The 27,572-nt window shown below is 41.4% G+C and overlaps 4 protein-coding genes across 34 annotated transcripts in view; all 4 read right to left on the minus strand.

Moving 5' to 3' along the window:
- Window positions 1-1,562, minus strand: part of LOC106572388 (segment polarity protein dishevelled homolog DVL-1) — a 45,673-nt gene extending 44,111 nt beyond the window's left edge. For all 19 annotated transcript variants that reach the window (XR_006759273.1, XR_006759274.1, XR_006759271.1 and 16 more), the window contains exon 1: window positions 1,125-1,562. Coding sequence is in view for 9 of the 19 variants with exons in the window: in XM_045696207.1 (XP_045552163.1) it covers window positions 1,125-1,294 (170 nt within the window). In the remaining 10 variants the exon portion in view is untranslated. The remainder of the gene's footprint in view (window positions 1-1,124) is intronic.
- A 3,815-nt stretch (window positions 1,563-5,377) lies between these two features.
- LOC100380416 (Matrix-remodeling-associated protein 8) lies at window positions 5,378-21,353 on the minus strand. The gene is made up of 10 exons (NM_001173700.1): window positions 21,222-21,353; window positions 14,518-14,544; window positions 14,053-14,358; window positions 13,809-13,910; window positions 13,199-13,699; window positions 8,338-8,502; window positions 6,890-6,920; window positions 6,685-6,764; window positions 6,468-6,521; window positions 5,378-6,329 (listed from the first exon to the last, which is right to left on the minus strand). Exons 1-10 carry the CDS (start codon window positions 21,238-21,240, stop codon window positions 6,304-6,306), a joined length of 1,311 nt encoding a protein of 436 aa, NP_001167171.1. The 5' UTR covers window positions 21,241-21,353; the 3' UTR covers window positions 5,378-6,303.
- Window positions 21,354-21,796: 443 nt separating this feature from the next.
- LOC123727316 (aurora kinase A-interacting protein-like) lies at window positions 21,797-22,553 on the minus strand. Its single transcript, XM_045696101.1, has 3 exons — window positions 22,502-22,553; window positions 22,276-22,409; window positions 21,797-22,070 (listed from the first exon to the last, which is right to left on the minus strand). Exons 1-3 carry the CDS (start codon window positions 22,551-22,553, stop codon window positions 21,939-21,941), a joined length of 318 nt encoding a protein of 105 aa, XP_045552057.1. The 3' UTR covers window positions 21,797-21,938.
- Window positions 22,554-25,552: 2,999 nt separating this feature from the next.
- Window positions 25,553-27,572, minus strand: part of LOC106572387 (rap1 GTPase-activating protein 1) — an 89,915-nt gene continuing 87,895 nt past the window's right edge. For all 13 annotated transcript variants that reach the window (XM_014146483.2, XM_014146486.2, XM_045696217.1 and 10 more), the window contains one exon: window positions 25,553-27,535. In XM_014146483.2, the coding sequence (XP_014001958.2) occupies window positions 27,437-27,535 (99 nt within the window). In that variant the 3' untranslated portion in view covers window positions 25,553-27,436. The remainder of the gene's footprint in view (window positions 27,536-27,572) is intronic.

The following is a 27,572-nucleotide window of genomic DNA, read 5'->3' on the forward strand; positions in this document are numbered from 1 at the left end:
TCGCCTCTTTCAGGGAGTGCTCTTCTACCGGGCAGCCATGTTTCTACTCAGGCATTTTTAGCTGATTTGCGGCCTAGGGTCGCATGGCAAAATGGCAAATAAATAGCAAAATCCCAACAACAAAGAATGAGTTTTTGGCTCTTCAACCTATTCGTTGCATAACATGTATGGCGAGCACACGACGCGTTATGTTTTCCATGAAAATGGATGTTCGCTTGATTCACCTTCAGCCTGGAATCGGAGGAAATTACCTTTGTGCGTGCGCGTGTGTGTGTGTGTGTATTCGTGCTCATCTGTGCGTGTAAAACAGAGAGCCATGAGAGGGATACAGGATCCCCACTGTGACCATTTCAGTCCATTGGAAGCCTATTTGACGCATGACGTTTTAGCCTATCGTATTAAATCAAATAAGATTAACATGACATAGATATGTCAAAGTTCTCATCATATAGTCATGCTGTCACTTTTGATAAATGTCTCCTGAAAATCATGATTGGCTACAGTTAATATGTGACTGTCATCGATCGGCATCAATCTCTATTCTGCCTTTCCTTTTCTTCTCTCTGTTTATTACCTATTGCTATAAGTGCTACAAAGTCATGAACACACAAGAGAAACCTGTCTGGTAATAATTCATTTGGAATCGATCCCGAACTCGCGCCACACAGCAAACATGTGGAGGATTTGTCAATGTAACGTCTATATCATTAAGTTAGATGGGCTTATTACATGACGATGACAACACAGCACAACCTTCGAAATGAGATATAATCACTTTTGTGTAGACTACCGTAGCCTATAACCAACATTGACAACAATAAAAGCGTAACGTTAATCGCGTTTAATGTCCTATGGGATATTGATGTTACGGGTCTGAACTTCAAAGGACCTATTCTATTGCGCATTGGATACAATGAACAGGTGCCAACCGCGGATCAGACCTTGCACAATCAGTCTTGCGCAAATGTTACAATGTTGCAACCTTTGTTGTGAAATTAGACACATGGTTGTGTCTGTGTACTAACCAATTAGCGCTGAGATACATTTATACTTATATGATAACAATGACAAGACCGCAACATACACAGGAAGAAAATATCGTCTATTCATGGGTGGAATCTTACCCAAAATCCTGGTCCATGGATTTGAAGAAGAATTTGTAGCTATTGACCGGACGATTGTTGAGGACATTTTTAAAATCCGCTAAAGTGACTTTCTCGGGAGAAACGGATAATTTCACTAGATAAGGAGTCTCCTCCTCGTCAATGTGATATATTATTTTAGTCTCCGCCATAAGAGTGAGGGTAGGAGAATCATTGACACAGGAAAGGAACAACGGTTGGCAGCGCAATAATAAATATGTGGCTATCTAGCTATCTAATAAGACGAAACACTGACGTGACATCATTAATAAATATAACTGTAGACCTCACGCTGGAAAATAAATAACCTTGTCTTTGATAAAATAAACATAAATCTAAACATAATCGAGTCCTAAGTGACTGTATTCCAGCTCCAATGTGTCTCGGTACGGTGGCTCTCTCGGTACTAAAACAGGAAGGGACGGTCCACATCCTTACGATATTGAGTTGAGAATATTTCTATTTTTCCAGTAATTCGTTAGACAGTGCTGTCATCTAGTGGTGTGTTTAGGCTAGAGACCTACTGTTCCCCATTATACAGTACTAGTCACAGTGTTCTGCAGTCTGCAGTGCACCACACATAAAGAGAGGATTGGAGGATACATTCTATTCAGTAAACCTTTGGTAAGGATTTTATTCAAGGCCACTGTGGGCCCTATCTAATTTACCATAGGCTACTGCATATCAATAGTAACACAGTTAATTATAATGTTTTTGATCAGTAATAATAGTTTGTATTAACTGTTGAAAATATTGATAATTATATTGAGAGCAAAATGATATAATATTACTAATGACTTATTATTATATTATTAATGTATGTCATTATTTTTGTTATTATTAGCCTACATTACTGAAATTGAATTATCACAATTTAGTAACAATCTATCTAATAATAGCGGATAATATAATCATTCTAAATCCATTTTAAAATCACAAATTAACTACAATAATTATGATCATATTAACAAGTGATCATCATCATAATCAATATTATCATCAAGATGTGCAGACTTTGTTGATCGCCTGAGTCCAACTTGTGACAGTAGGTGGTAGTCTTGTGCAGCTGTACAGTGTAGGCAGAAAGTCTAGCCACAGCCAGTGGGTGAAGAAACCTATAGGATGAATGTTTCTAACCTATGCTAACAAATACCTGTGGCCAATTTTTTTATTCTTATTTTGAATTATTTTCAAGAAACCAAGATCATTTCCTAATAATTATTTATTGCGAGGCTCTTTCTTGAATAAAATCTAATTTGACCAATATTTTTCTTCATATTCATATATTCAGTGTACCAGCATACCACTGTGTACACATTGTAATGACATTATCAAATATTGATCAAAACACTATGGTTTGTTTTGAACCTTTATTAGAGGGGAAAGAATGGACCGACAACATGCAACTGCATAGATACGTTGCTTGTATGTAAAACATCCAAGTTGAAATATTGTCAGGACTCCATCCAATTGCAATAGTTGAATTCATCATCTTTTAAACACCAGTCTCAATGTCAACAGTGAAGAGGCGACTCCTGGATGCTGGCCTTCTAGGCAGAGTTGCAAAGAAAAAGCCATATCTCAGACTGGCCAATAAAAAGAAAAGATTAAGATGGGCAAAAGAACACAGACACTGGACAGAGGAATTCTGCCTAGAAGGCCAGCATCCCGGAGTCGCCTCTTCACTGTTGACGTTGAGACTGGTGTTTTGTGGGTACTATTTAATGAAGCTGCCAGTTGAGGACATGTGAGGCGTCTGTTTCTCAAACTAGACACTATAATGTACTTGTCCTCTTGCTCAGTTGTGCACCGGGGCCTCCCACTCATCTTTCTATTCTGGTTAGAGCCAGTTTGCGGTGTTCTGTGAAGGGAGTAGTACACAGCATTGTACAAGATCTTCAGTTTCTTGGCAGTTTCTCGCATGGAATAGCCTTAATTTCTCAGAACAAGAACAGACTTACGAGTTTCAGAAGAAAGTTCTTTGTTTCTGGACATTTTGAGCCTGTAATCGAACCCACAAATGCTGATGCTCCAGGAACTCAACTAGTCTAAAGAAGGCCAGTTTAATTGCTTCTTTAATCAGCACAACCATTTTTAGCTGTGCTAACATAATTGCAAAAGGGTTTTCTAATGATCAATTAGCCTTTTAAAATGATACACTTGGATTTGCCTTCACAACATGCCATTGGAACACAGGAGTGATGGTTGCTGATAATGGGCCTCTGTACGCCTATGTAGATATTCCACAGAAAATCTGCCATATCCAGCTACAATAGTCATTAACAACATTAATAACAATGTCTACACTGTATTTCTGATCAATTTGATGTTATTTTAATGGACCAAAAAAATTGCTTTTCTTTCAAAAACAAGGACATTTCTAAGTGCCCCCAAACTTTTGAATGGTAGTGTACAGTCGTGGCCAAAAGTTTTGAGAATGACACAAATATTAATTTTCACAAAGACTGCTGCCTCAGTTTGTAAAAGGCAATTTGCATATACACCAGAATGTTATGAAGAGTGATCAGATGAATTGCAATTAATTGCAAAGTCCCCCTTTGCCATGCAAATGAACTGAATCCCCCAAAAACATTTCCACTGCATTTCAGCCCTGCCACAAAAGGACCAGCTGACATTATGTCAGTGATTCTCTCGTTAACACAGGTGTGAGTGTTGACAAGGACAAGGCTGGAGATCACTCTGTCATGCTGATTGAGTTAGAATAACAGACTGGAAGCTTCAAAAGGAGGGTGGTGGTTGGAATCATTGTTCTTCATCCGTCAGCCATGGTTACCTGCAAGGAAACATGTGCTGTCATCATTGCTTTGCACAAAAAGGGCTTCGCAGGCAAGGATATTGCTGCCAGTAAGATTGCACCTAAATCAACCATTTATCGGATCATCAAGAACTTCAAGGAGAGTGGTTAAATTGTTGTGAAGAAGGCTTCAGGGCGCCCAAGAAAGTCCAGCAAGCGCCAGGACCGTCTCCTAAAGTTGATTCAGCTACGGGATCGGGGCACCACCAGTACAGAGCTTGCTCAGGAATGGCAGCAGGCAGGTGTGAGTGCATCTGCACGCACAGTGAGGCGAAGACTTTTGGAGGATGGCCTGGTGTCAAGAAGGACAGCAAAGAAGCCACTTCTCTCCAGGAAAAACATCAGGGACAGACTGATATTCTACAAAAGGTACAGGGATTGGACTGCTGAGGACTGGGGTAAAGTCATTTCCCCTGATGAATCCCCTTTCTGATTGTTTGGGGCATCCGGAAAAAAGCTTGTCCGGAGAAGACAAGGTGAGTGCTACCATCAGTTCTGTGTCATGCCAACAGTAAAGCATCCTGAGACCATTCATGTGTGGGGTTGCTTCTCAGCCAAGGGAGTGGGCTCACTCACAATTTTCACTAAGAACACAGCCATGAATAAAGTATGGAACCAACACATCCTCCGAGAGCAACTTCTCCCAACCATCCAGGAACAGTTTGGTGACGAACAATGCCTTTTCCAGCATGATGGAGCACCTTGCCATAAGGCAAAAGTGATAACTAAGTGGCTCGGGGAACAAAACATCGATATTTTGGGTCCATGGCCAGGAAACTCACCAGACCTTAATCCCATTGAGAACTTGTGGTCAATCCTCAAGAGGCGGGTGGACAAACAAAAACCCACAAATTCTGACAAACTCCAAGCATTGATTATGCAAGAATGGGCTGCCATCAGTCAGGATGTGGCCCAGAAGTTAATTGACAGCATGCCAGGGCGGATTGCAGAGGTCTTGAAAAAGAAGGGTCAACACTGCAAATATTGACTCTGCATAAACGTCATGTAATTGTCAATAAAAGCCTTTGACACTTATGAAATGCTTGTAATTATACTTCAGTATTCCATAGTAACATCTGACAAAAATATCTAAAGACACTGGAGCAGCAAACTTTGTGGAAATTAATATTTGTGTCATTCTCAAAACTTTTGGCCACAACTGTACATTCTCAACCACATCTGGATGCATTGATTCTGTTTAAGGCTTGATTTCCTGAGTTTTATTACATGTATAGCCTTTCTTTGTGGTCCATGATCATTAATCGCATGAACTTGGTAAGAATACCATTCATTATAACAGGTATAACGGCTTAATACTGATTTCTAAGCAAGTTACGAACTAATAAGTAACAGCATAACTATAAAATACTTATGACCCTTTACAAACCCTTTACAGACAGAATGACATGTTACTAGTAAATTACAGGTTTGTGCAAATATTTTAATAAACATTCTCAACTAATTCTGAGCTTGCTGAGCTCTGAAATCAGAAAACAGAACATGACAGTTTTCCCACATACATTTAAAGACAACATGCTTTCTGAAAAGGAAGTCATATAGTGATAGAAAGTATTTTGTTATGTACAAAAAGACAAGGAATGTTGTATAGTACACACTGGTTGTTTTTTGTAATATAAAATACTTGACATCAAATATCTGTGTAGTACAATACAAAATTGAAGACATGTTTAGCTGTATTGAAATAACAGCAGATCAGAATACAGAATACACAAGTATGAAAATATAAAATAAAATATTAAAAACTGGCGCAGCAACAGAAATGTTTTGGTAAGAGTGTTTGGTAAGGGATGTCTATAAAAAGAGACAGAGTCCCTCCTGTCCTTTTTGGATTCCACCATTCTAATCCCTTATTGCCTCTTCCTAGTCATGTATTGTCACGTTCGTCGTATGGAGTAGACCAAAATGCAGCGGGAATGTGTATACTCATCTTCTTTATTTTAGAAGGCAACGTGAACACTGAACTAAATAACAAACACCGACTAAGACTAAGAGTAAGGCAACACGCTATACACGGAACAACTACCCACAAACACAGTGACAAAAACCCCTTCCTTAAATATGGCCTCCAATTAAAAGCAACAAAGAACAGCTGCTTCTAATTGAAGGCCAAACCAAAAAACCCTGAACATAGAAATAGACTAAATAGACACAGACATAGAAATATACTAACATAGAACATTGCCCCCAAAAAAACGAAACACACTAAATAAACACCCCCTGCCACGCCCTGACCAAACTACAATAACAAACAACCCCTTTTACTGGTCAGGACGTGACATGTATGTCTGCTCTGGAGCCGCCAGCGGCATATCAGCTCTCTAAGTCTCATATCCACAACTTTCCATCCATTTCTAGAGAAAGAGAGAGAGATGAAGGAGGGAAGAATAAGTGGTAGGAAAGAAATGAGAAGTGACATTAGCAAAAAAAACTACGACATTAAATTAGACATGCAATTGTTGTTTTGAACCCCTGCTGTCACATACACTGACCTTTATTGCAGCCTTTAGACATATCTCTCTCTTTCAGTAGGTTGTTTTTGTAGTCTAAGGATAGAAAGTGCAAAAAGGTGGGTCATTAAATTTGCCATGTCATGATGTACCATACCGTATGAGATCTGTGCAGCGGCAGCCATTATTGAGTCACCCTGTTCAAACTCTCTAGTCTAAATGAGGTACAGTAGGGCCAACAGCAGCATGGGAACCTTACCTGAATTCAGGTATTCCTGGGTGCAGACCTTCAGCTCTGTGGCATCCAATGCGATGTCATCGTGGCTAGTCACATGACTCCTGTTTACCAGTAAGAGAGGGAGGTGGTTAGTGGTAACAGTTCAGTGAGAGTTCAGCTCCTCCTTAAAATGAGTCATGTTCTCATTATCAAGTGTGACCATCCACCATACTAAATCAGTTCTGACCGTTCAGATCTTCGCAGGTCGTACTCCAGCCCTAAAACAAGATTAAACATACTTTAATCACACCATTACAGATCACCAATCACACACAGAGCCATTTAACTGATTTAAATATGAAATTGAGGACATTCATACAAATATAAAGTTTGGTTGTGCGTGATAGAGAAGAGTCACGAAGAGATACATACAGTTGAAGTCAGAAGTTTACATACACCTTAGCCAAATACATTTAAACTCTGTTTTTCACAAATCCTGACATTTAATTCAAGTAAAAATTCCCTGTCAGTTAGGATCAGTTAGTATCACCACTTTATTTTAAGAATGTGAATTAAGAATGTGAAATGTGAAATGTCAGAATAATAGTAGAGAGAATTATTTATTTCAGCTTTTATTTTTTTCATCACATTCCCAGTGGGTCAGAAGTTTACATACACTCAATTAGTATTGGTAGCATTGCCTTTAAATTGTTTAACTTCAGTCAAACATTTCGGGTTGCCTTCCACAAGCTTCCCACAATAAGTTGGGTGAATTTTGGCCCATTCCTCCTGACAGTGCTGGTGTAACTGAGTCAGGTTTGTAGGCCTCCTTGCTTGCACACGCTTTTTCAGTTCTGCCCACAAATTTTCTATAGTATTGAGGTCAGGGCTTTGTGATGGGTTTTGGAGCAGTTTGTTCTTCCTTGCTGAGAGACCTTTTAGGTTATGTCGATATAGGACTCATATTACTGTGGATATAGATACTTTTGTACCTGTTTCCTCCAGCATCTTCACAAGGTCCTTTGCTGTTGTTCTGCGATTGATTTGCACTTTTCGCACCAAAGTACGTTCATCTCTATGAGACAGAACGCGTCTCCTTCCTGAGCGGTATGACGGCTGCGTAGTCCCAGGTAGTTTATACCTGCGTACTATTGTTTGTACAGTTTGTACCTTCAGGCGTTTGGAAATTGCTCCCAAGGATGAACCAGACTTGTGGAGGTCTCCAATTCTTTTTCTGCGGTCTTGGCTGATTTCTTTTGATTTTCCCATGATGTCAAGCAAAGAGGCACTGAGTTTGAAGGTAGGCCTTGAAATACATCCACAGGTACACCTCCAATTGACTCAAATGATGTCAATTAGCCTATCAGAAGCTTCTAAAGCCATGACATCATTTTCTGGGATTTTCCAAGCTGTGTAAAGGCACAGTCACCATAGTGTATGTAAACTTCTGACACACTGGAATTGTGATACAATGAATTATAAGTGACATAATCTGTCTGTAAACAATTGTTGGAAAAATTACTTGTGTCATGCACAAAGTAGATGTCCTAACCGACTTGCCAAAACTATAGTTTGTTAACAAGAAATTTGTGGAGTCGTTGAAAAATGAGTTTTAATGACCTAAGTGTATGTAAACTTCCGATTTCAACTGTACAGTGGATGACACACACACATACACACACACACACACACTACCTCTCTTTCTGTGTCGTCGGGTAAGCACAATGACGATTGTTATGATGAAGGCTAGGAGGAGGAACGTAGCCAGGAAGTAGCCCATCTGGTGGAAGAAGTGCCCTGCGTGCTCAGGGAGGATGACATTGACTACCTGCGGTCTCTCAAGTTCAACCACGTCAGGGCCTGAAGGTAGAAGGACAACACAGTGGATTCATCCATCCACAAATAACACTCAGTACTTTATAAACACAGTCTGGTGATTCAACGTACATTGTCTTGTTCACATTTTGTTTTATCCATGCCCAGTGAAATTAAAATGTAAATCAAACGATTTATCTTAATGATAGTTAAAATGATTATATGTAATGGCAATATGTCATTTATATTACAACTGTATGTTATTTCTGCTTCAGTTAAAAACAATTGTGCTTATTTTAGGCTGGTTTTCATTTCTCTCAGGGAGCGTAAGGCAGGTAAGGTAAGGAAGAGCAGCTTTATGTCAAAACACTTTTCAGCTGTAATGAGTTCCAGACCTGATGCAATGCAGCTGCTATTTTTCTCCTTAAAATAGAAATACAGATTAACCAAGAAAGGAAAGGGAGAAAAGGAAGGTGGGAGGGGAGAGGGGAGGAATTCTGTTGTGTGCAGACAAGTCTGTCTGAATGAGTTTTCCAGTTATTTACTTCTTTTCATAAACACAGTCAAGCTTTTGCACAGTATGGAAAAATAAATCCTAGCCGTTGCCATCTCTCGCAGTCCCTGAAACTCCACCAGTCTGACTGGTCAGTGTGAGCAGACATATGACAACACTCACCTCACAGTCATCAAGTCCTCTGCAACACAAACACAATTTCTGCCAGTTTTCAGGCAGAGTTGTGCAATACACCAAAATATCAGACAGAGAGAGGGGGGAGGGAGAGGAATTTGTTAATTGTGAAAGCCATATGATTTAATAGATAAGAAGAGCTATTTCAGATTGGCATATACAAGTGTTTCTTCCCTCACTGAGGTGTTTCTTCCACTGGCTAGAATCTGCTCAATCCCTCTGCACACAATAATATGTCATCCATCCATACTTTTCCATTAGACAATAACAGTTACTGCACCATAACCCTCAATCAGCATGCCACTGTTATCAAACAGGTCTCGCTCTCACCTGCTGGGGTGAGAACAGAAATGATAGTCATTGGGGATGATGATGGTGGAGACCAAGCTTGGGAAGGCTAATGACACTAACACTACTCCATACCCTGCTGAGACCTGTTAGATAACTCAACCCAACCAAAATAGTAGTGATTTCCATCCCCTTGGGGCATTTCTCTAGTTTAAATCTATTGTCCTTGGCCAAAGCGCAGGTTTTTCATGACTAGCCTGAGGATAGGTACGAGGTTGAGGCAGGCTTCAAATAAGAAATGATCTGAGGACAGATACCACTCCTGGGTGGATCTTGCAAACCGCACCAGTCTTACAGACTTTGTAGTCAATTAATCTAATTTAACACTTCCCAAAGGGCATCGGGGTTGCTAATTATCTCTTGTCTGTTTTGAATTATGTTAATATGCACAAAACCGCAGTGTCACGATCAAGGTCAACTATCTCTGGAGAACAATTCGTCAAGCCTCAGTTCTCTCTCCGTGTCTCAGCTGTTGACTGTTTCATTTCCCCTGACAGATAAGATGAGAACGTAAACGCAGAAACACAGTGTGACGTGCCATGCAGACTGCAGGGGTCACACAGGGTGTGGGTTTAGTCTTGTTGAAACAATGTGGTTCATTTGCAGCCAATGAGCTGAGGGAAGACGTCTTCATTTAAACAAGAAGACACTGACAGCATATTCTATTCTATGCTAGCGACACGCTGTTACTGACTTATGCACGTTCTGGTGGTCACACCAGAACTGAGCTCTACTTCAGCTTGCCATAAATGATTACAGTGTAACAAAAGAGGGGGGTAATGACTGCTGCAATTATAGAGGATTGTAGAGGTCTGTAAGCGCAGATAAGAGTTGGCTGGATTTAACAAAGGAAAGGGCACAACTAAGGAGGAGAAAAGCAAAGATAAAATGAAAGACCTCAAGCCATGTATGCATTGATCCATGTGAATGTCTTCCCTGCATACTTTACAATGCTGTGAAATGGGTCAACCTATCTTAAAAGGGTGAAGCAGGATCCAAATCTAACACAGAACCCCCCCCCCCAACTATTCCCTTTTATGTCCCAGCTGGCCCAGATGCTGAACAGATGTAGCACACTTCCTTCTGCTGCTGATAAACACGCCACAAGCAGAGGGCCAGAGAGGAGAGAGACTAGAGATGAAGTGGGTAGGGATATACTACTGTTCTGTAAAGATAGGATACTGTTCTGTAAAGATAGGCTACTGTAAAGAGTCTGGGAGAGATTAGGGGATGGATGGAAATGTACAGAATCCGTACTGGGAGGAAAATGGGGGAAGGTCATGTTTTTTTACATTTTAGTCAAGGGGAGGGTTTAGTATTTTTTAAATCTAGTCCAGGAGAGGGTCATGTAGTCTGTCATTGATGACATTTAAATATTTCTCAGTGTTTTAGAATGAGTTGCTCATTAGGCTATATATCAATGTGTGCCCGATGCCACACCTTATCTCTGGGGAATATCAAGTGTGACTATAGGCTACTTAGTGTGGTCGCTATCAAATTATCCACAGCCTATAGGCTATAGGCTATGTACATGTTCGGAGAAGCACAAAGCAAAGTTATATTTATAAGATAGCTTCTGGGATGGTTTAAATTAAACTAGGCTGCATTATGTACTGCAATGGATATTCCAACCATGAGCCCCGGCCTGCTCTACTCTTGCTGATCAAACCTTTTTTTGTGCTGCCTAACCAATGCTGGGCTGTGTCGGCCTACAGTGGCAGTACAGGAGGAGAGTCCAAAAATGATTCAGAAAATAGTTTTTGATTAGACCTAGTCCAAAAAATGCAATATCTTGTACAAGGACCGGCCTATAGCCTACGCTCTTTAAATAGCCTACCTCCTTGTCAGTGAAAGGCTGTTAAGTTAAGACCAGGATCCGAATTGAGGTGTTTGAGAGGGTATGCCATAGGCCTACCTTTTATTAATGACAATGGCAAAAAGCACAGGCCTACCCCTCGTTAGCTTACGATTTTGAAGAAAATAAAACGGATCCGATTATAAAGTGATATATAACAGTGCTTTGGTCCGCGATTATTTATGCTAGAAACAAGCTGTAAAATACCCGGATGCATATGGGAATATCATTGTTTAGTTTCTTTGACATTCAAAGATAGAGCTATAACCTTCTATAGCTGAGGAGACAAACAATGTACTTTGTTTGGGAAGTAATCTAATTCTGTCACTATCAACTGATTAAGCTATTCACTTTCTGTACAACAGAAGATGTTTAAACACCTTTTAGGGAAACACTAGTGACCTTCTCTCATTGGGTTAACCCACGGAAGAAGAGTAGCTAGCAGTTAAAGCATACATTTTTCTGCATCAGGTAGACCTAACTTTTGAAAGTACCATGCTCAGATTCATAATGATGTCACAGATGTAATTATTTTTAAACAGAGACAGTTTTTTTGCAAACAAGACAGACTGATTTGGCATTGGATAAATATGATCAGATGAACACATAGGACTATCTCTCTGTCCATTCCTAGCCTGTCATTTCAGTCATTTGTGTGGTATTAAAAATATTGTGTCAAATTACATATAATTGCATGAAATGTTTATAAAAGGATATTTTTTTCTCAAATACGATGAAAGAACAACATTCTGGCCCGCAGCCCTATGTGCTATCAAAATTCCTGCGTTGCCATGTAATGCTTACAGGATGAAGAACAGTTTCTAAAACGGCATATCTAAGGCTCTGGTCTCTCCAACAAGGGAGGGTAAATGGTAGGCATGTTCTCTGCTATCCACTTTATGTTTAAGAAAAATTCAAGCGCTCAGGGAGGGTTTAGGTCAAAGATATTTTGCTGAAGGGAGGGCCATCCATTTTCATTTCAGACAGGTCAGATTTTCTCCATGTAACCCTTACTATAAATAACGTTCACTCCCTAATGAAACTAAAAGAGACTAACAGAGAAATCCCAATGCACCAGATGCAAAGCCTAACCATGCTCCCTCTTTCCCCTGGAGTCTGGCTTTACTGCTCCTGTCTGACTCTGTGGAGTTAAAATGGTGCGCTAAACCATTGCTCAACTGTGGAAAAAGGAAAAAGGTCTCCAATGAAAATGAGAGCACTTCCGTTATGGCCAATTAGTGGCCTTCCAGACAGACTTTTTCAGACAGGCTGCCTGCTGTCCAACATCACAGTCAGATTCCCCTTTCTCCACACTCCAAAACTCTCAGTTCTCTCTCGCTCTGTCTCCCTCTATGACGGTTTTTCTGCGGCCAAATGCATTATTTCATTCTTTTTTTCTCGCTCTCTTTTTCTCAGTCTGTTTCTTTTGTTGCCTCTTTCAACCATTCCTTCATTCCAGCTTTCTCTCCCCCTTCCTCTCGTGCGGACAGGGAAAAGGTTTGAGGAGAGATCTGCCACAAAGATGCACTGACTTAACCAACCAAAAATGCCTATATGTAAAAATGACCCATAAATACATCCCAGGAACAGTGTTCTCAGACTACCAAAACTGCTGAAAAGACAGACACACACCAATCAGATTAGGGAAAGCGAAACTCAGAGAAGATGTGAAAAAAAGATTATAGAGAGAAGATATAATGATTTCTAGTTGAGAAAAGAGAAAGTGCTTTCAAAGAACAGAACTGTAGTTTCATTCTTACTTTGTCATGTTCTAATGAATATTTCAATAGGTTCACATTTCCCATCAGAGAAGCAATTCCTAAAATAAAAGGTAATGCTGAGTCTCTTACTTGGGTCATCATTGGGGAGTGTGTGGGGGATAACAAGGACAGTCGGGACAGCAGGGGCAACAGGGGCAGCGGTGAGGACCGGAGGAGGTGGGGGCAGTGAAGGCCCCACCATGAGCCTGAAGATGCGTCTCTCGTGCAGGCCGCAATAGTGGTGGTGCAGGTGACAGGAGTACAGGCCCTTGTCGACAGGCTGGAGATTAGTGATGGTCAGAGAGAAATCCCCTACAGAGAAGGCATCCTCAGAGACACTCATCTTGTCCACAGGGAAGAGTGGTCCATACTGCCGGCGCTCTCCAGAGGCGTAAAGGTCCACCAGGCGGTCAGCTCCATCAGGTCTCACCCCAGGTGGCTGCCAGTCCCAGTGGGCTACCTGCTGCTGGTCCTCCTGCTGGCCCTCCATCCACAGGGGCCGCCTGTTCACACAAGGCAACACCACAGAGCTCCCCAGCAACACCACAAACACTGTCTTGTCCCCGTCCCAGTAACGCTTCTCCTTACGGACTGAGACAGGACAGGTTGAAATGTGTTATTAAAATAAGCAAAACAAATAGTGCCAATACACAAAATTACTTCGATTATTACTATTCAGAAATGGATTGAGGGTAGTCACCTGACTTGGTGGTGTTGAGCTGTATCTTGATGGACTGGTGAAGCTGGCAGTAGTGGTGATGCAGATTACAACTATAAACACCTCGATCAGCTGATCCTACATCTGGAAGAATAACATACATTACAAGCACATTTCTAGATTCCAAGGATTCGTGTAATATTAATGTCGTCCAGCATGAAATGACTGAATATTTTATGGAGTGTTTACAGTCATGAGCATACAATAGACCACAGGCCCAACTCACTGTTGATGATGAGGGAGAAGTTCCCGTCAGTGAAGGCGGTTTTGGGGATGGTTATGCGGCCCTTATTGAACCCATTGTAGACTCTCTCTTTGACGCCAGCAGACATGTCCAGTATCCTTTCCACAGAGTACTCTGGTGTGCTCCGGAACAGGTCCCAGTGGACCACCCTCTGACGATCCTTCAGCCGGTCCCGGGTCCACACCATGCGGGGGCTGTGGCAGGGCAGCACGGCCTGGGTCCCGGCTGGGAGGGTGATGTTACGGGCCTCCACCACCACATCTAACTTGCTGCTGCTCTGGCCCCACGCTAATGCAATACACACACATGGGACGTATTAGTAAACTTGGCAAAGACCCAAAACCCCATAAATCACACACTTCAAATCAAAGCTGCAAACACATGCATAAATGTTTTGAATGCAATAAAATTAGTTATACAATTAAGTCATATTTTATGAGGACTTACCACTGGGCAGGAAGAAGACAGAAGAAACTGAAACAAATAATAGAAAATGCAACTGAGTCATCATAGGAACAATAACTATCTGTCTGGCAGGGTTTGACCTGAGCTGATCCCTGACTTCTGGTCATGATGCTGTTGTTGTGAACGGATAGCTCATACAGTAGCCAGGACTGACTGGTATTACAGCTGGGTAACTGAGACAACTGGGTGGAGGGATAGAGAAAAATAGGCCAACAGAAAACCAAGAAGAATATGTAAGAAGGCAGCAGGGAGGAGGAATTTAAATAACAGGGAGTGTCAGCACCAAAGGAATAATAAAGACCATGATTGTTTTCATTAAAATACTGTATATGCCTGAATTTAGTGAAATAAGTAAGTGAGATGTACAGTACCAGTCAAAAGTTTGGACACACCTACTCATTCAAGTTTTTTTTCTTCTACATTGTAGAGTAATAGTGTAGACATCAACACTATGAAATAACACACACGGAAGCATGTAGTAACCAAAAAAGTGTTAAACAAATCAAAATACATTTTATATTTGTGATTCTTCAAAAGTAGCCAGCCTTTGCCTTGATGCCAACTTTGCACACTCTTGGCATTCTCTCAACCAGCTTCATTAGGTAGTCTCCTGGAATGCATTTTAATTAACATGTGTGCCTTGTTAAAAGTTAATTTATGGAATCTCTTTCCTTCTTAATGTGTTTGAGCCAATCAGTTGTGTTGTGACAAGGTAGGGGTAGTATACAGTAGGTAGCCCTATTTGGTAAAAGACCAAGTCCATATTAAGGCAAGAACAGCTCAAATAAGCAAAGAGAAATAACAGTCTGTCATTACTTTAAGATATGAAGGTCAGTCAATTCGGACAATTTCAAGAACTTTGACATTTTCTTTAAGTGCAGTCGTAAAAATCATCAAGCGCTATGATGAAACTGGCTCTGATGATGACTGCCACAGGAAAGGAAGACCCAGTTACCTCTGCCGCAGAGGATAAGTTCATTAGAGTTAACTGCACCTCAGATTGCAGCCCAAATAAGAGTTCAAGTAACAGACACGTCTCAACATCAACTGTTCAGAGGAGACTGCGTGAATCCAGCCTTCATGGTCAAATTGCTGCAAAGAAACCACTACTAAAGGACACCAATAATAAGAAGAGACTTGCTTGGGCCAAGAAACACAAGCAATGGACATTAGACCGGTGGAAATCTGTCCTTTGGTCTGATGAGTCCAAATTTGAGATTTTGGATTCCAACCGCCGTGTCTTTGTGAGACGCAGAGTACGTGAACGAATGATCTCCACATGTTGTCAGGTTGTGCGCTACTGGTATAGAAGTCAGATGCAGGAGAGCAGAGAGTTGTGATCAGGCGCACACTTTATTTGGCAGAAGCAACAGACGGACACAACTGCGTCAAAAAACCTCCAGCCAATGGCAAAAGTGAAAAGCGCGAACAACAGTCACAATGAATCAAATGTTTAACAATTAAACAGACTACGGGTTAAACACGGTACCCGGGGAAAAACCAGCCTGGCGCGTCACACAAAACACGTAACAAAAATAATTCCACACAAAGACCTGGGGAAAACAGAGGGAATTTAAATGTAGTGTGATTAGGTAATGTAAACCAGGTGTGCGGGGAAACAAGACAAAACACATGGAACAATGAAAAGTGGAGCGGCGATGGCTAGAAGACCGGCGACATCGACCGCAGAACGCCGCCCGAACAAGGAGAGGAGCCAACTTCGAAGTCGTGACACGTGTGTAGTTCCCACCGTGAAGCATGGAAGAGGAGGTGTGAGGGTGTGGGGGTCCTTTGCTGGTGACACTGTCAGTGATTTATTTAGAATTCAAGGCACACTTAACTAGCATGGCAACCACTGGCACACCCTGATCTGTTTTGCCTGTCTTTGTGCTTGTCTCCACCCCCCTTCAGATGTCGCCCATTTGCCCCATTATCCCCTGTGTATTTATACCTGTGTTCTCTGTTGTCTGTTGCCAGTTGGTCTTGTCTCATCAAGTCTACCAGCGTTTTTCCCCTACTCCTGTTTTCTCTCTAGTCCCTGTTTTCTAGGTTTTGACCATTCTGCCTGCCATGACCCTGAGCCTGCCTGTCGTTCTGTACATTGTGACACTGCTCTGGATTACTGACCTCTGCTGCGCTGAGCCTGAGCCTGCCTGCCATTCTGTACCTTTCGGACTCTGATCTGGATTACTGACCTCTGCCTGCCCTTGACCTGTCATTTGCCTGCCCCCTGTTTTGTAATGCACTTTTGTTACCTCGAACTGTCTGCATCTGGGTCTTATCCTGAGATCTGATAGTACGAACTGGCCCTGACTGACTCAGCAGACCCACAACACCATCTCTTCCCAAGGACCCACCATTGGGAGACAAAAGGAGCTACTTCGAGGTCTTCTGGATGGATTTTAGACCTTGGCAGAACGCCATGACTGTGCCTCGAATACATTGCTGGAGCAATTCCGCAGATTATCAGTGAGGCAGCCGGCCACGACAGTAGCCTTCCAGCCCCCCAGTAACACCGCTGTCAGCAGTGCGTCTCTCCAGGCCACCCCGGCTTCCCGAGAACCCCACTTACCTCCTTCGAAATGCTTTGCTGGAGGGTCAGGAACCTGTCGGGCGTTTCTCTCCCAGTGTTCCCACATCTTCGAGCTGCAGCACCCTAGCTTCCCCATGTCAGTACTCACCTCTCCCAAGGTCCTGTTCACGTGGTCCCCAGCTGCTGACCGGGCGTTCCTGTGCTCAGAACAAGGCTATTCGGCATGCTCTGTCTGGCCTCCTTCAACCTCTTCCTGTCCCTCACCGCCTCTGGTCACATATATCCCTGGACTTTATCACTGGTCTCCCTCCGTCTGATGGCAACACCACTATCCTCACGGTGGTGGACAGGTTTTCCAGAGCCGCCATTTCCCTCCCCAAGCTACCTTCTGCCAAGGAGACGGCCCAGCTCATGATGCAGCACGTCTTCCGGATCCATGGACTTCTGGTGGACATGGTTTCCGACCGTGGTCCTCAGTTCTCGTCCCAGTTCTGGAAGGCGGTCTGCACATTGGGTCGTCAGCCAGCCTGTCCTCCGGGTTTCATCCACAATCCAATGGCCACGCGGAGCGTGCCAATCAGGACCTGGAGCCTCGTCTCGGCCAAACCCACCACCTGGAGCCAGCAACTCGTGTGGGTGGAGTACCCCCGGAACAGCCTTCCCTGCTTGGCCACTGGGCTCTCCCTTCAAGTGCTCCGTGGGTTATCAGCCCCTGCTCTTCCCAGAGCAAGAGGAAGAGGTCAACATACCCTCTGCAAAGATGTTTGTCCGGCGCTGTCGGCGTACCTGGAAGAGTGCTCGGTCGGCGCTTCTCAATACCATCTCCAGTTATCGTTCACCTTGGCTCCCCGCTATCATCTTGGGCAGAGGGTATGGCTCTCCCCTCAGAATCTGCCCTTCGGGGTAGAGTCCTGCAAACTTTCCCCCTGTTTTCTTGGCCCTTTCCCCATCTCCAAGATTTTTGCCCCTCTGCTGTTTGTCTTCTGTTGCCCCATATCCTCCGGATCATTTACATTTTAGTCATTTAGCAGACACTCTTATCCAGAGCGACTTAGAGTAGTGAATGCATACATTTCATACAATTTCATGCATTTTTTTTTTTTGTACTGGCCCCCCGTGGGAATCGAACCCGCAACCCTGGCGTTGCACACACCATGCTGGCGTTGCAAACACCATGCTCTACCAACTGAGCCACAGGGAAGGCCATCCCACTTTTCATGTTCTAGGATTAAACCTATGTCTCACAGCCCTTTGTTTCCTGTTTCCAGGCCCATCCCCCTCCCCTATCTCATCGAAGGCTAACCGGCATACACGGTGAGGCGCCTCCTGAAGGTTCGGCCGTGGGGCAGGGGATCCCAGTACCTGGTTGACTGGGAGGGTTATGGCCCAGAGGAGAGGTGCTGGGTCTCCGCTAGGAACATCCTGGACCCAGCCCTCATCACTGAGTTCCGTCGCCGGCACCCCGGTCAACCAGGTATGCGCCCAGGTAGGATGCCAGGGGGCGTCCCTAGAGGGGGGGTACTGTCACACCCTGATCTGTTTCATCTGTCTTTGTGTTAGTGTCACCCATTTGCCCCATTATCCCCTGTGTATCAAAGCATTCTCCAGCAATACGCCATCCAATCTGGTTTGCACTTAATGGGACTATCATCTGTTTTTCAATAGGACAATGACCCAACACACCTCAAGGCTGTGTAAAGGCTATTTGACCAAGAAGGACCTCAACCCAATTGAGATGGTTTGGGATGAGTTGGACTGCAGAGTGAAGGAAAAGCAGCCAACAAGTGCTCAGCATATGTGGGAATTCCTTCAAGACCATTGGAAAAGCATTCCAGGTGAAGCTGGTTGAGAGAATGCCAAGAGTGTGCAGAGCTGTAATCAAGAATCAAGGCAAAGGGTGGCTACTTTGAAGAATATAAAATCTAAAATATATTTTGATTTGTTGAACACTTTTTTGGTTACTACATGATTCCATATGTGTTATTTCATAGTTTTGATGTTTTCACGATTATTCTACAATGTAGAAAATAGTACAAATAAAGAAAAACTCTTGAATGAGTAGGTGTGTCCAAATGTTTGACTGGTACTGTATATACTTCTCTACATTTGTGTTTTTACTCTCTTGGGACTGAAGGATTCCCTGTTGCAAGTCTTCTTTTTCTAACCCAGATTTTCACTAAGTGCTATTACATGTGCTGTTTACCTAAGGGCCAGCAGCAGCAGTGAGGTGTATACAGCCCAGGCAGCACACAGAGGCTTTATTCATTCCCCTGATAACCTCTTTCAAGGCCAAGGTCCTGGGGGGAAACACAAAGTGACCACAGCCACAGTCCAGCACTACAGCTGGCTGCCTTTACATAGGTCACAGATGCCTATTGTAATACCAGTGTATGTTAGCTATTCTTGTCAAGTCATATAGGTTTAGCAGGCAGGCTTATGTTTTGTTTAAATTAACGCCATAAAAATGGATCATAATGGTTTTGAGTAGGCCTACAGTATTCTGTTTTGAAGGGGTAGTTGTGGGGTTTATGAGAGACAGTAGAGACCATGTGCTTGTCTCTATGGGCATTGAAATAACATTATTTATTTCAAAGGATCGTTCTGGATTAAAATGACTATCATCCACTTCCGACACTTTAATGTTGATGTTTTATATAACTGGACGATACCTAGAAGAGGCAAGATGTCTCATCTATATGATCAACATGTCTATGCATGTCAATGAGTGAAAAAGTGTGTCAGAGTTTGAGTGACTGCAGTTGGAGGGTTTTGTACAATGAGCTCATAATAGTCCAATACTGAGGTTGCCACCGTACTTGCATGTGAGAGCCTACTGGAAAATGGTGGTGTGAGCAGCACTGAAGGGTATGAAGTATTCTGTAGACAGAGAAGAAACTGTGTCTAAAACCATATAATTTTCTCCTTGATCTCTGATGCAGTAGCTGACTGACTCAGGCAGCCAAATGAACACTTAAAGACTTAACTTCATGCTACTGGATTGCCATGTTTAATGACTGCAACTTTCACAATAACTTAAATATTAAGGTGAATCCCTATTGTGTTTTATATTCAATGTTCAGTTTTAACAGTAATTTATTAATTCATGAGGCCACAGGCAAAAATCATGCACATGGTTTCCTCTCCTACGAATTTTAGCAACGACCACAATATTGGTAAATCATTCAACTGTGAACACGTTCTCACGCTAATAATTTTTTGTTGTTGCAAGAATTCATGAAGAAATTACTTTTTTTCACAGTTCATATAAGACATTGTTATTCACGAGGAGTCTAAGGCCCCAAAATGTTTTTTTTGGAGTGGTAATCCCCTCATTTATGGTGAGACACTCATTACTGACACATATAATGACAGGCTACAGGGATTGTGCTGACTCTCCTAGTCTGACCACAGTTAACTCAAAACACATTGGAGTGAACCCATAAGAAAAGCCCCCACACACCATCAAATAACTGAGGCAGACATAATGCAATTTTTTTTGTGTGTTTACCTCATTTACACAATGCCTGTCCCGGATAAATTAACATTGGTTCAATTCAGTCTATTTGATTTTTATGCACTAGTTACATTTAGTTACATTTACGTCATTTAGCAGACGCTCTTATCCAGAGCGACTTACAGTAGTGAATGCATACAATTCATTTCATGCATTTTCTTTTGTACTGGCCCCCCGTGGGAATCGAACCCACAACCCTGGCGTTGCACACACCATGCTGGCGTTGCAAACACCATGCTCTACCAACTGAGCCACTACTCTATCACTGCTTGGTGAAAATGATACGCATTCATAAGTAGATAAAAAAATAAAAAATAACAAGTGGGTCAAGATTGTTATTATGATTGTTTTCAGCTTACACCATAAAAGTACAGTGATGGAGATCATCACCTATAGCTACTTCTTTCACATTGTACAACAAACTTTTAATTGTCAAACAGAACAAACAAAATACCAATGGAGAACAAATGTTCGACTAACCACAGTACAAGAAACACCCCCTTAACTGTGTATAACATCTTATAAATGCATTTATTAAAGCTTTACCATCTTCCCTTGCATTGACTCTTTAAAATGGTTTACATAGCCTACTTCTCAAAGCTTTGTTCTTGTTTTAGTAAAAACATAGTTGGAACTTACTTATAAACAACCGCAACATGTCTTCCAGTCTTTCTTCTACAACTCTTACTCAGAAAATGGGATAAAAGTAGGTAGGTTACAACACAGTGTTTTGCGCATCAATGGATAGAGGACAGCAACACCTGAAGAAAGTTCATCAACCAGCAACAACAAAACTGCAGAAGTCTCCAGAGTCTAAACCAGCTGTGTAGGTCCCTCCTCCGCTTGCCTGTGAAACCCTACACCTTCCTGGCGCTGCTACTGAGTGAGAGCATCTTTGAAAGTGATCACTTCTTCTGACCTAATATCACAGCTTACCAGAATAGTTTTATACCTTTGTCACTGACTGAACAACAATAGACTATTTCAGTTTAACATCTTTGAGACTGCCAAGTTCACAATGTTCAATGAAACAAAGGTTGTACAATACTGCCACCCACTGTTTGACTTAGGAAACTGCATAGGAGAAGGTATTAAATAACAGCCTATTCTAAGAAGGTATGAACATACTGGTATGATATATTAAATAAGATAAGTAGAGACAATAATCAGGATGTGAAACACATTTTTAATTGTTTTTTTTTCACCTACTTGCAACAACCATCACACTTAACAGGAGAGGGCAGAACACAACTGGAAAATGTCCACATCACTAACATCTTATTTCATGTAGCAGAGAGGAGAGCAGGCTGATGAGAAGCATGTGATTCCTGTCAGTCAACAGTGTGCCAGAAACATTCAGTCTGTACTCTTCAATCTGTCTGAGACTTTAGATTGTTTGTTGAAGATCCTCAGTGTATTCCATTCCTCTTGGGATTTCTTCAGTCCAGCTCGCATCCAGATCCTCTGAAGATCCTTCTCAAAGCGTTTCTGGATACAAGGACACAGTCACTGTTAGAGATCTCATAATGGCTATAATAATACAGTAAACAGGTCTGTTCATAATCTGTTGAATGCGTTGGGAACATTATTACTGAGGTAAACTTAGAGAACTGTGCAGTTAAGAGTTCATACTCATAACAATAACAACTAAGAGCACAATATTCTTCCTCCCATCTCCAGCCAAAACACTGACCTGATTCTTTTCCCTCCTGCCGTCCAACACTCTCCTCCTCAGGAACTTGGTGCGTTTCAGCAGCTTCTTGTACTTGTGCCTGTTCATCTTCCGCCACCAGATCTCCAGCATGTTCTTACAGCGGAGATTCTGAGCTACTTAGTTACTGAGCCTTCACCCTCCTCCAGGAGAGGGCTTCTTCACACTTTAGGTTAGCTATAGATCTGACATGTCTTAACTCACTTACCAGTTCCTCTGCAAAGCAGACTTAGGTGAGGGGCCACCCTTGAGATAAACATATCTATGACTATTGAAGTGAAGTCATCAGGAATGAATGAGTGAGTATGTTGCTCCAGTGTATGCAGTACCCTAAGGAAAAATGTTAGATAACAACAGTCATGGCAGATGTAAAACCTGCAATATTAAAGGGAAATTTCACACATTTTCAACTTCATATTCATCATGTCCAGCACCACCACGACATCAACGTATGTGAAAATTGCACATTTCTATGTTTTGTACTAAAAAAGATAGAGGAAATAAGTGTTTCCAATGACATCATCGGTGTGCATTGTGTGATTTTAAACAATTATGAGTAGGCATTGCCTACTAATTGGTTGATGATGTCATTGAAAACACTTATCTATCTTTTTTACTACAATTTTCACATATGTTGATGCTAAGGTGGTGCTGGAGATGATGAATATGGATATAAATATGAAGAAGAGAAATTGTGAAATTTCGCTTTAACTAACTGTATTGCTGGCCCATAGTTTACACTTCAGGCAGTTACCTGGTAACTAGCCAGCTGCTATCTAACATTAGCTTAGCTGACAGCTACCATAGAGATCCTGCTGATTTCCTTGACTGGTAGCTGCTTTGCAAGCTAGCTAGTTTACGCTACTCTGAACACTCTGATTATGATGAAATAATCCCCAAACAGTATTTCCAGTATGCTGTTTACTAACGACACATGATTGAATCGACAATTAAACTAATTGATCTCCAATTACTTACTTGGCAATAGCTACAACTGTAGCTAACATTAGCATAGATTTTCATTTTTTAATATGACTCCAGAAAAAGACTTCTGGTCAACCCAGAGCCACTTGGTTTCCACTAGCTAGCTACCACCAACACAAGTCAAAATTGGCTATACATCATAAAAACCAAAATGTGCTTTTTGGTCTTAATTTAAGGTTAGGGTCAGGTTTAAAAACACATTTAAGATAGATAAATTGTAAAAATAGGCAGGGTTTATGACTTTGTGGCTGTGGTAACTAGTGACGACCAAGTGACTTCATCTTCATCATCATCTTCGACTGCTGCTGCTTGCTTCTTATTATTATTTTATGGTATTATTACATACCGCAAACAAGGGAATGAGGTGTATCTACCTCTATAGTCATGACATATTTGAACTAGATAATGCTAAACAAGGTCGGAATGTTGTTATATAAATTCTACGAAAGACAATAATTAGTTAGTTTGACACAAGAAAAGTATACATCTGTGGGAAGCATTGGAGTCAACATGGGCCAGCATCCCTGTGGAACGCTTTTGACACCTTGTAGAGTCCATGTACCGACGAACTGAGGCTGTTCTAAAGGGGAAAAGGGGGCGCAACTCAATATTAGGAAAGATCCTAATGTCTTGTACACTCAGTGTACAAAATGTCATAAAAAAAACAAAAACATAACTATTTACTTTATTGCAAAAGTGATATTGAATTGTGTTTGGTTGCCAACACAATCAAACATCAACATTTGAAGGAGATGCATATTCTGCTTGGATAGTTCCATCTGTGCCACTGACTTAGTCTGACTTTAATTCCAGTTTGTCTACAAATGAATAATTGATATGTTGGATTCACGTCTCCATCTCAACCAAAAACGTTAGTTCAAGAATATGACTGAATCAAATCAAACTTTAAATGCACTTGAAATAAAGTTTTATTTGATTTAGTCCTATTCTTTAATTAACTTGTATTTTTGGTTTAGATGTGAATCCAACATATTAATTATTAACTTGTAGATTCAATTTGAAATCAACCAAAGCTTGAAACCCTAGGCCTGTATGTATTGTCTATTTTTAGGTGAATCCTGGGTTGAATTGAAACAATAGCTTTTAATGACATCTCATAAGCTATGTAGATGTAAAAAGTATTAATGATATACAGTATGATTCATAAAAAATGGTAACATTTGATTTGCTCTGTTAAACACATACTTTGATATGACTTTAATAGCAACAGTCAATCTATAACAATCTTAAGTAGAGGGCTCTCAATAATAATTCTCACCATAGCACATTGGTAGTAGCTGGTGGTAAATATCAAAGCAAGGCAGGGGATTAGTTAAAACCAAGGTTGAGAGACCAAAGGTGTAGCTGTAGATAGATCAATTCTCCAGTAGGAGGTGCTGCCCAGCCTACTGACGTTGTTTCAAAGGTACAAATTCAACATATTTTATACAAGGTTTGTCTATGCTGAAAATTGGTTACCATGATGACATAATCCTGGGGTTGAAATGTCGTAGATTCATGTCACGATACGTTTACAAATTACGTTGAAACAATGTTGATTCAACTAGTTGGTGCCCAGTGGGAAGGGATATTTAGTTTAGTTTTCCTATGTAAATGTGTGGCTATGCTGTACAGGCAATAGAAAGCATGATGCATTCACTCACTAAATAAAACGTTGCTTCCCCATAAAGCCATGAATCTTTATAACAAAAAAAACGGTACTGTAGCGAGGTAAAAAAATAATACAATTTTCTCTAGAACATTCTGAACTCAGCAAGACATAATGGATCTGTCTCAGTCATTTTCACACATTGATACCATTTCTCGCCCCCTTGATGATGATGAGTTACTGACTCAATAATTAGGCCGTGGCTACGAATACAGAGTTTTCGCTCACGCCCCGCCCCTACGGAAAACTTTCTCTCAAAGCTAAGAATCCAGATCACGTTCTGCGCATGTGTTATTTTACGCACACTACGTGACTACTGCTCACACTCCACCTCCCTTTACGTTTCTATCTTTACTCGACCTCTTCTGAACCATGATGGTGTAGCCTATCTTTCTGAACAGCTGAAATCAAAAACCCTGTAGCGATTTGAAGGAACATTCATTATTATGCTGCTCTGGTCCATGTGGCACAGTGATAGCATGTAAGAGGAGAGGACTAGAGGAGCCTCTACTTTTACAGACTGGTGGTGGTTATCCACACCAAATAACTGATTTATAGGACATTCCTTCAATGGTTTCATTCAGTACAGAGAAAACGATAGAGGTATACAGTAGGCTACACACGTTTTATTGTTTAACTGTCACAAGTGTTATGATGGCTTGTGGAACCCTGTTGTAGCTAGGATAAACGCTGGGAGGAAATACCAAATGATGAATTGCATCTTTCCTTAAGTCATCTCTAAACAGGGATCTAGGGCAAGAGGTGAATGTGTACAGTAGCATTATTCACAAACTATAGATATAAGAATGAAATAATATCCAAAAGGCAATTGAATATAAAAGCTATCAGGGCAATTTTAGTTAGATAGACATATACAGTATCTGTTCTATCAATGCCTGGTCTACATTCAACCTTTTTTGTTCTATGTTTCCATTCCTCACACATAAGGCAACCACAAGTTACTTTATAGTTCGCTTTTTACCTTTTATTGAGCAGACAGTGTGGGCTAGTTTTTGTTTATTTTAAAACTTATTTTCAAATTGTACTTGAAAGCTAAGGGCACCAGTAATAAAAACATGGCAAATGTGTTAATTTGGCAGTACTCAACAGAATAAACAGGGTTGTATGTATAATGTATAACTAACTGTATGACACAATCATGATTTCCACTTAAAGAAATGTCATTGTTGGGCTACAGTAGATCTGGCATGGAGTGTCATCGGAGGTTCCATGGTGGATAGGACTATACTCTATTTATATATATATATACACTATATGTACACTCTATACACTGTATAATAATAGGCATACAGTGGTGCCCCATCTCATCCCCAAATAAAACCAAATAAATATATACAAACATGTTTTTCTTCGACGGTACCGATGGCAACACTTGAGCTGCAGGATTTGTTATGTAGGGTACTGTAGATCGGCAGACAAGCTGATTGGATGGACTAATACAGTAGATTATCCAATACCGTTATGAATTACCCTTGTAGTCATCAACACATTTCTACATACCTGACCTCAGTAACCTGCTTGATACACAACATAACAGAGAGCTGTTTCTGAGGACAGAAAGAAAAAAGCTAAAATTGCCTGTTAGCTTACAATGATACAAATGTACGGTGGTTCACAATAATAAATAGGTACCAGTTAGCAATGAGCATCTTGTGTGCAAAAACAGTGTGGAACATAAAACAGAACTTCCCCATATACATGTAATCTGAAACCACGCATTGTCCAATTACTGGCTGCTTCTGGCCATGTTGATAACGGTAGAAATGAATAATGAAGGTATAGAAAAACTGTGTTTGAAAGGTTTAAGGCTATGTCCATTCTTTCTTGTTACATATCTATCTTCATTTTAATTTACAGTATGAGCAGGTGAGGCTTGAAGTACATTGTATATTGTGATGACAATATCCCCGCTGTTGTGTATTGAGAAGAAATATTCACTGTCAAAGCAACTGTTTTTGGCTGTACAGTTAAAGCTATGGCTAATAGACAAATTACAATCACTTTACCTGTAAAATCACTAACACATTCAACTGTATTCAACACATATTTGTTGTTGGATATTTGGTATTTGGAATGAAATCGGTTCAATGAATAGATTTTTTTCAGGCAGTGCTACTGTCACTATACTGTACAATCCATGTGACTATACCAGCATGCCCCTCCCAAAGTCTCTGGCAGAGTTCAATGTTGCTGTAGCTACCGTGTGATCCACGTTTCTACATACAGTAGGCGTCAACAAAACTGAACCAAAGGTATCATTTGTTCACTGAGACAAATACACCTATTTACACAAAACCAGGCAGAAGATGTGTGTACAGACAGAGAGGCGAGGGAGTGAGCAGAATGAAAGGACACTGTGCAAAAGTTGGCCTCTCTGTGTTTGACTTCCTCTCCTGGTACGACACGCCACCACCAACACCACCGCCGGGGCTTCTGGGAAGGGGTGGTCTGGCCTCACTGACCAGCAGACTATCCAGGGTCCACCTCCTCATCTTCATCGTCATCCTTGGTTACGGCGAAAGCCTGTGCTCGTCTCATCTCCCAGAAGGATTGTGTCTTATGGGAATGCTTTAGGGACAGGAGACACAAGACAAGACTCTTACTT

Source organism: Salmo salar, chromosome ssa15, assembly GCF_905237065.1.
Source record: "Salmo salar chromosome ssa15, Ssal_v3.1, whole genome shotgun sequence".
Classification (NCBI taxonomy): Eukaryota; Metazoa; Chordata; class Actinopteri; order Salmoniformes; family Salmonidae; genus Salmo; species Salmo salar.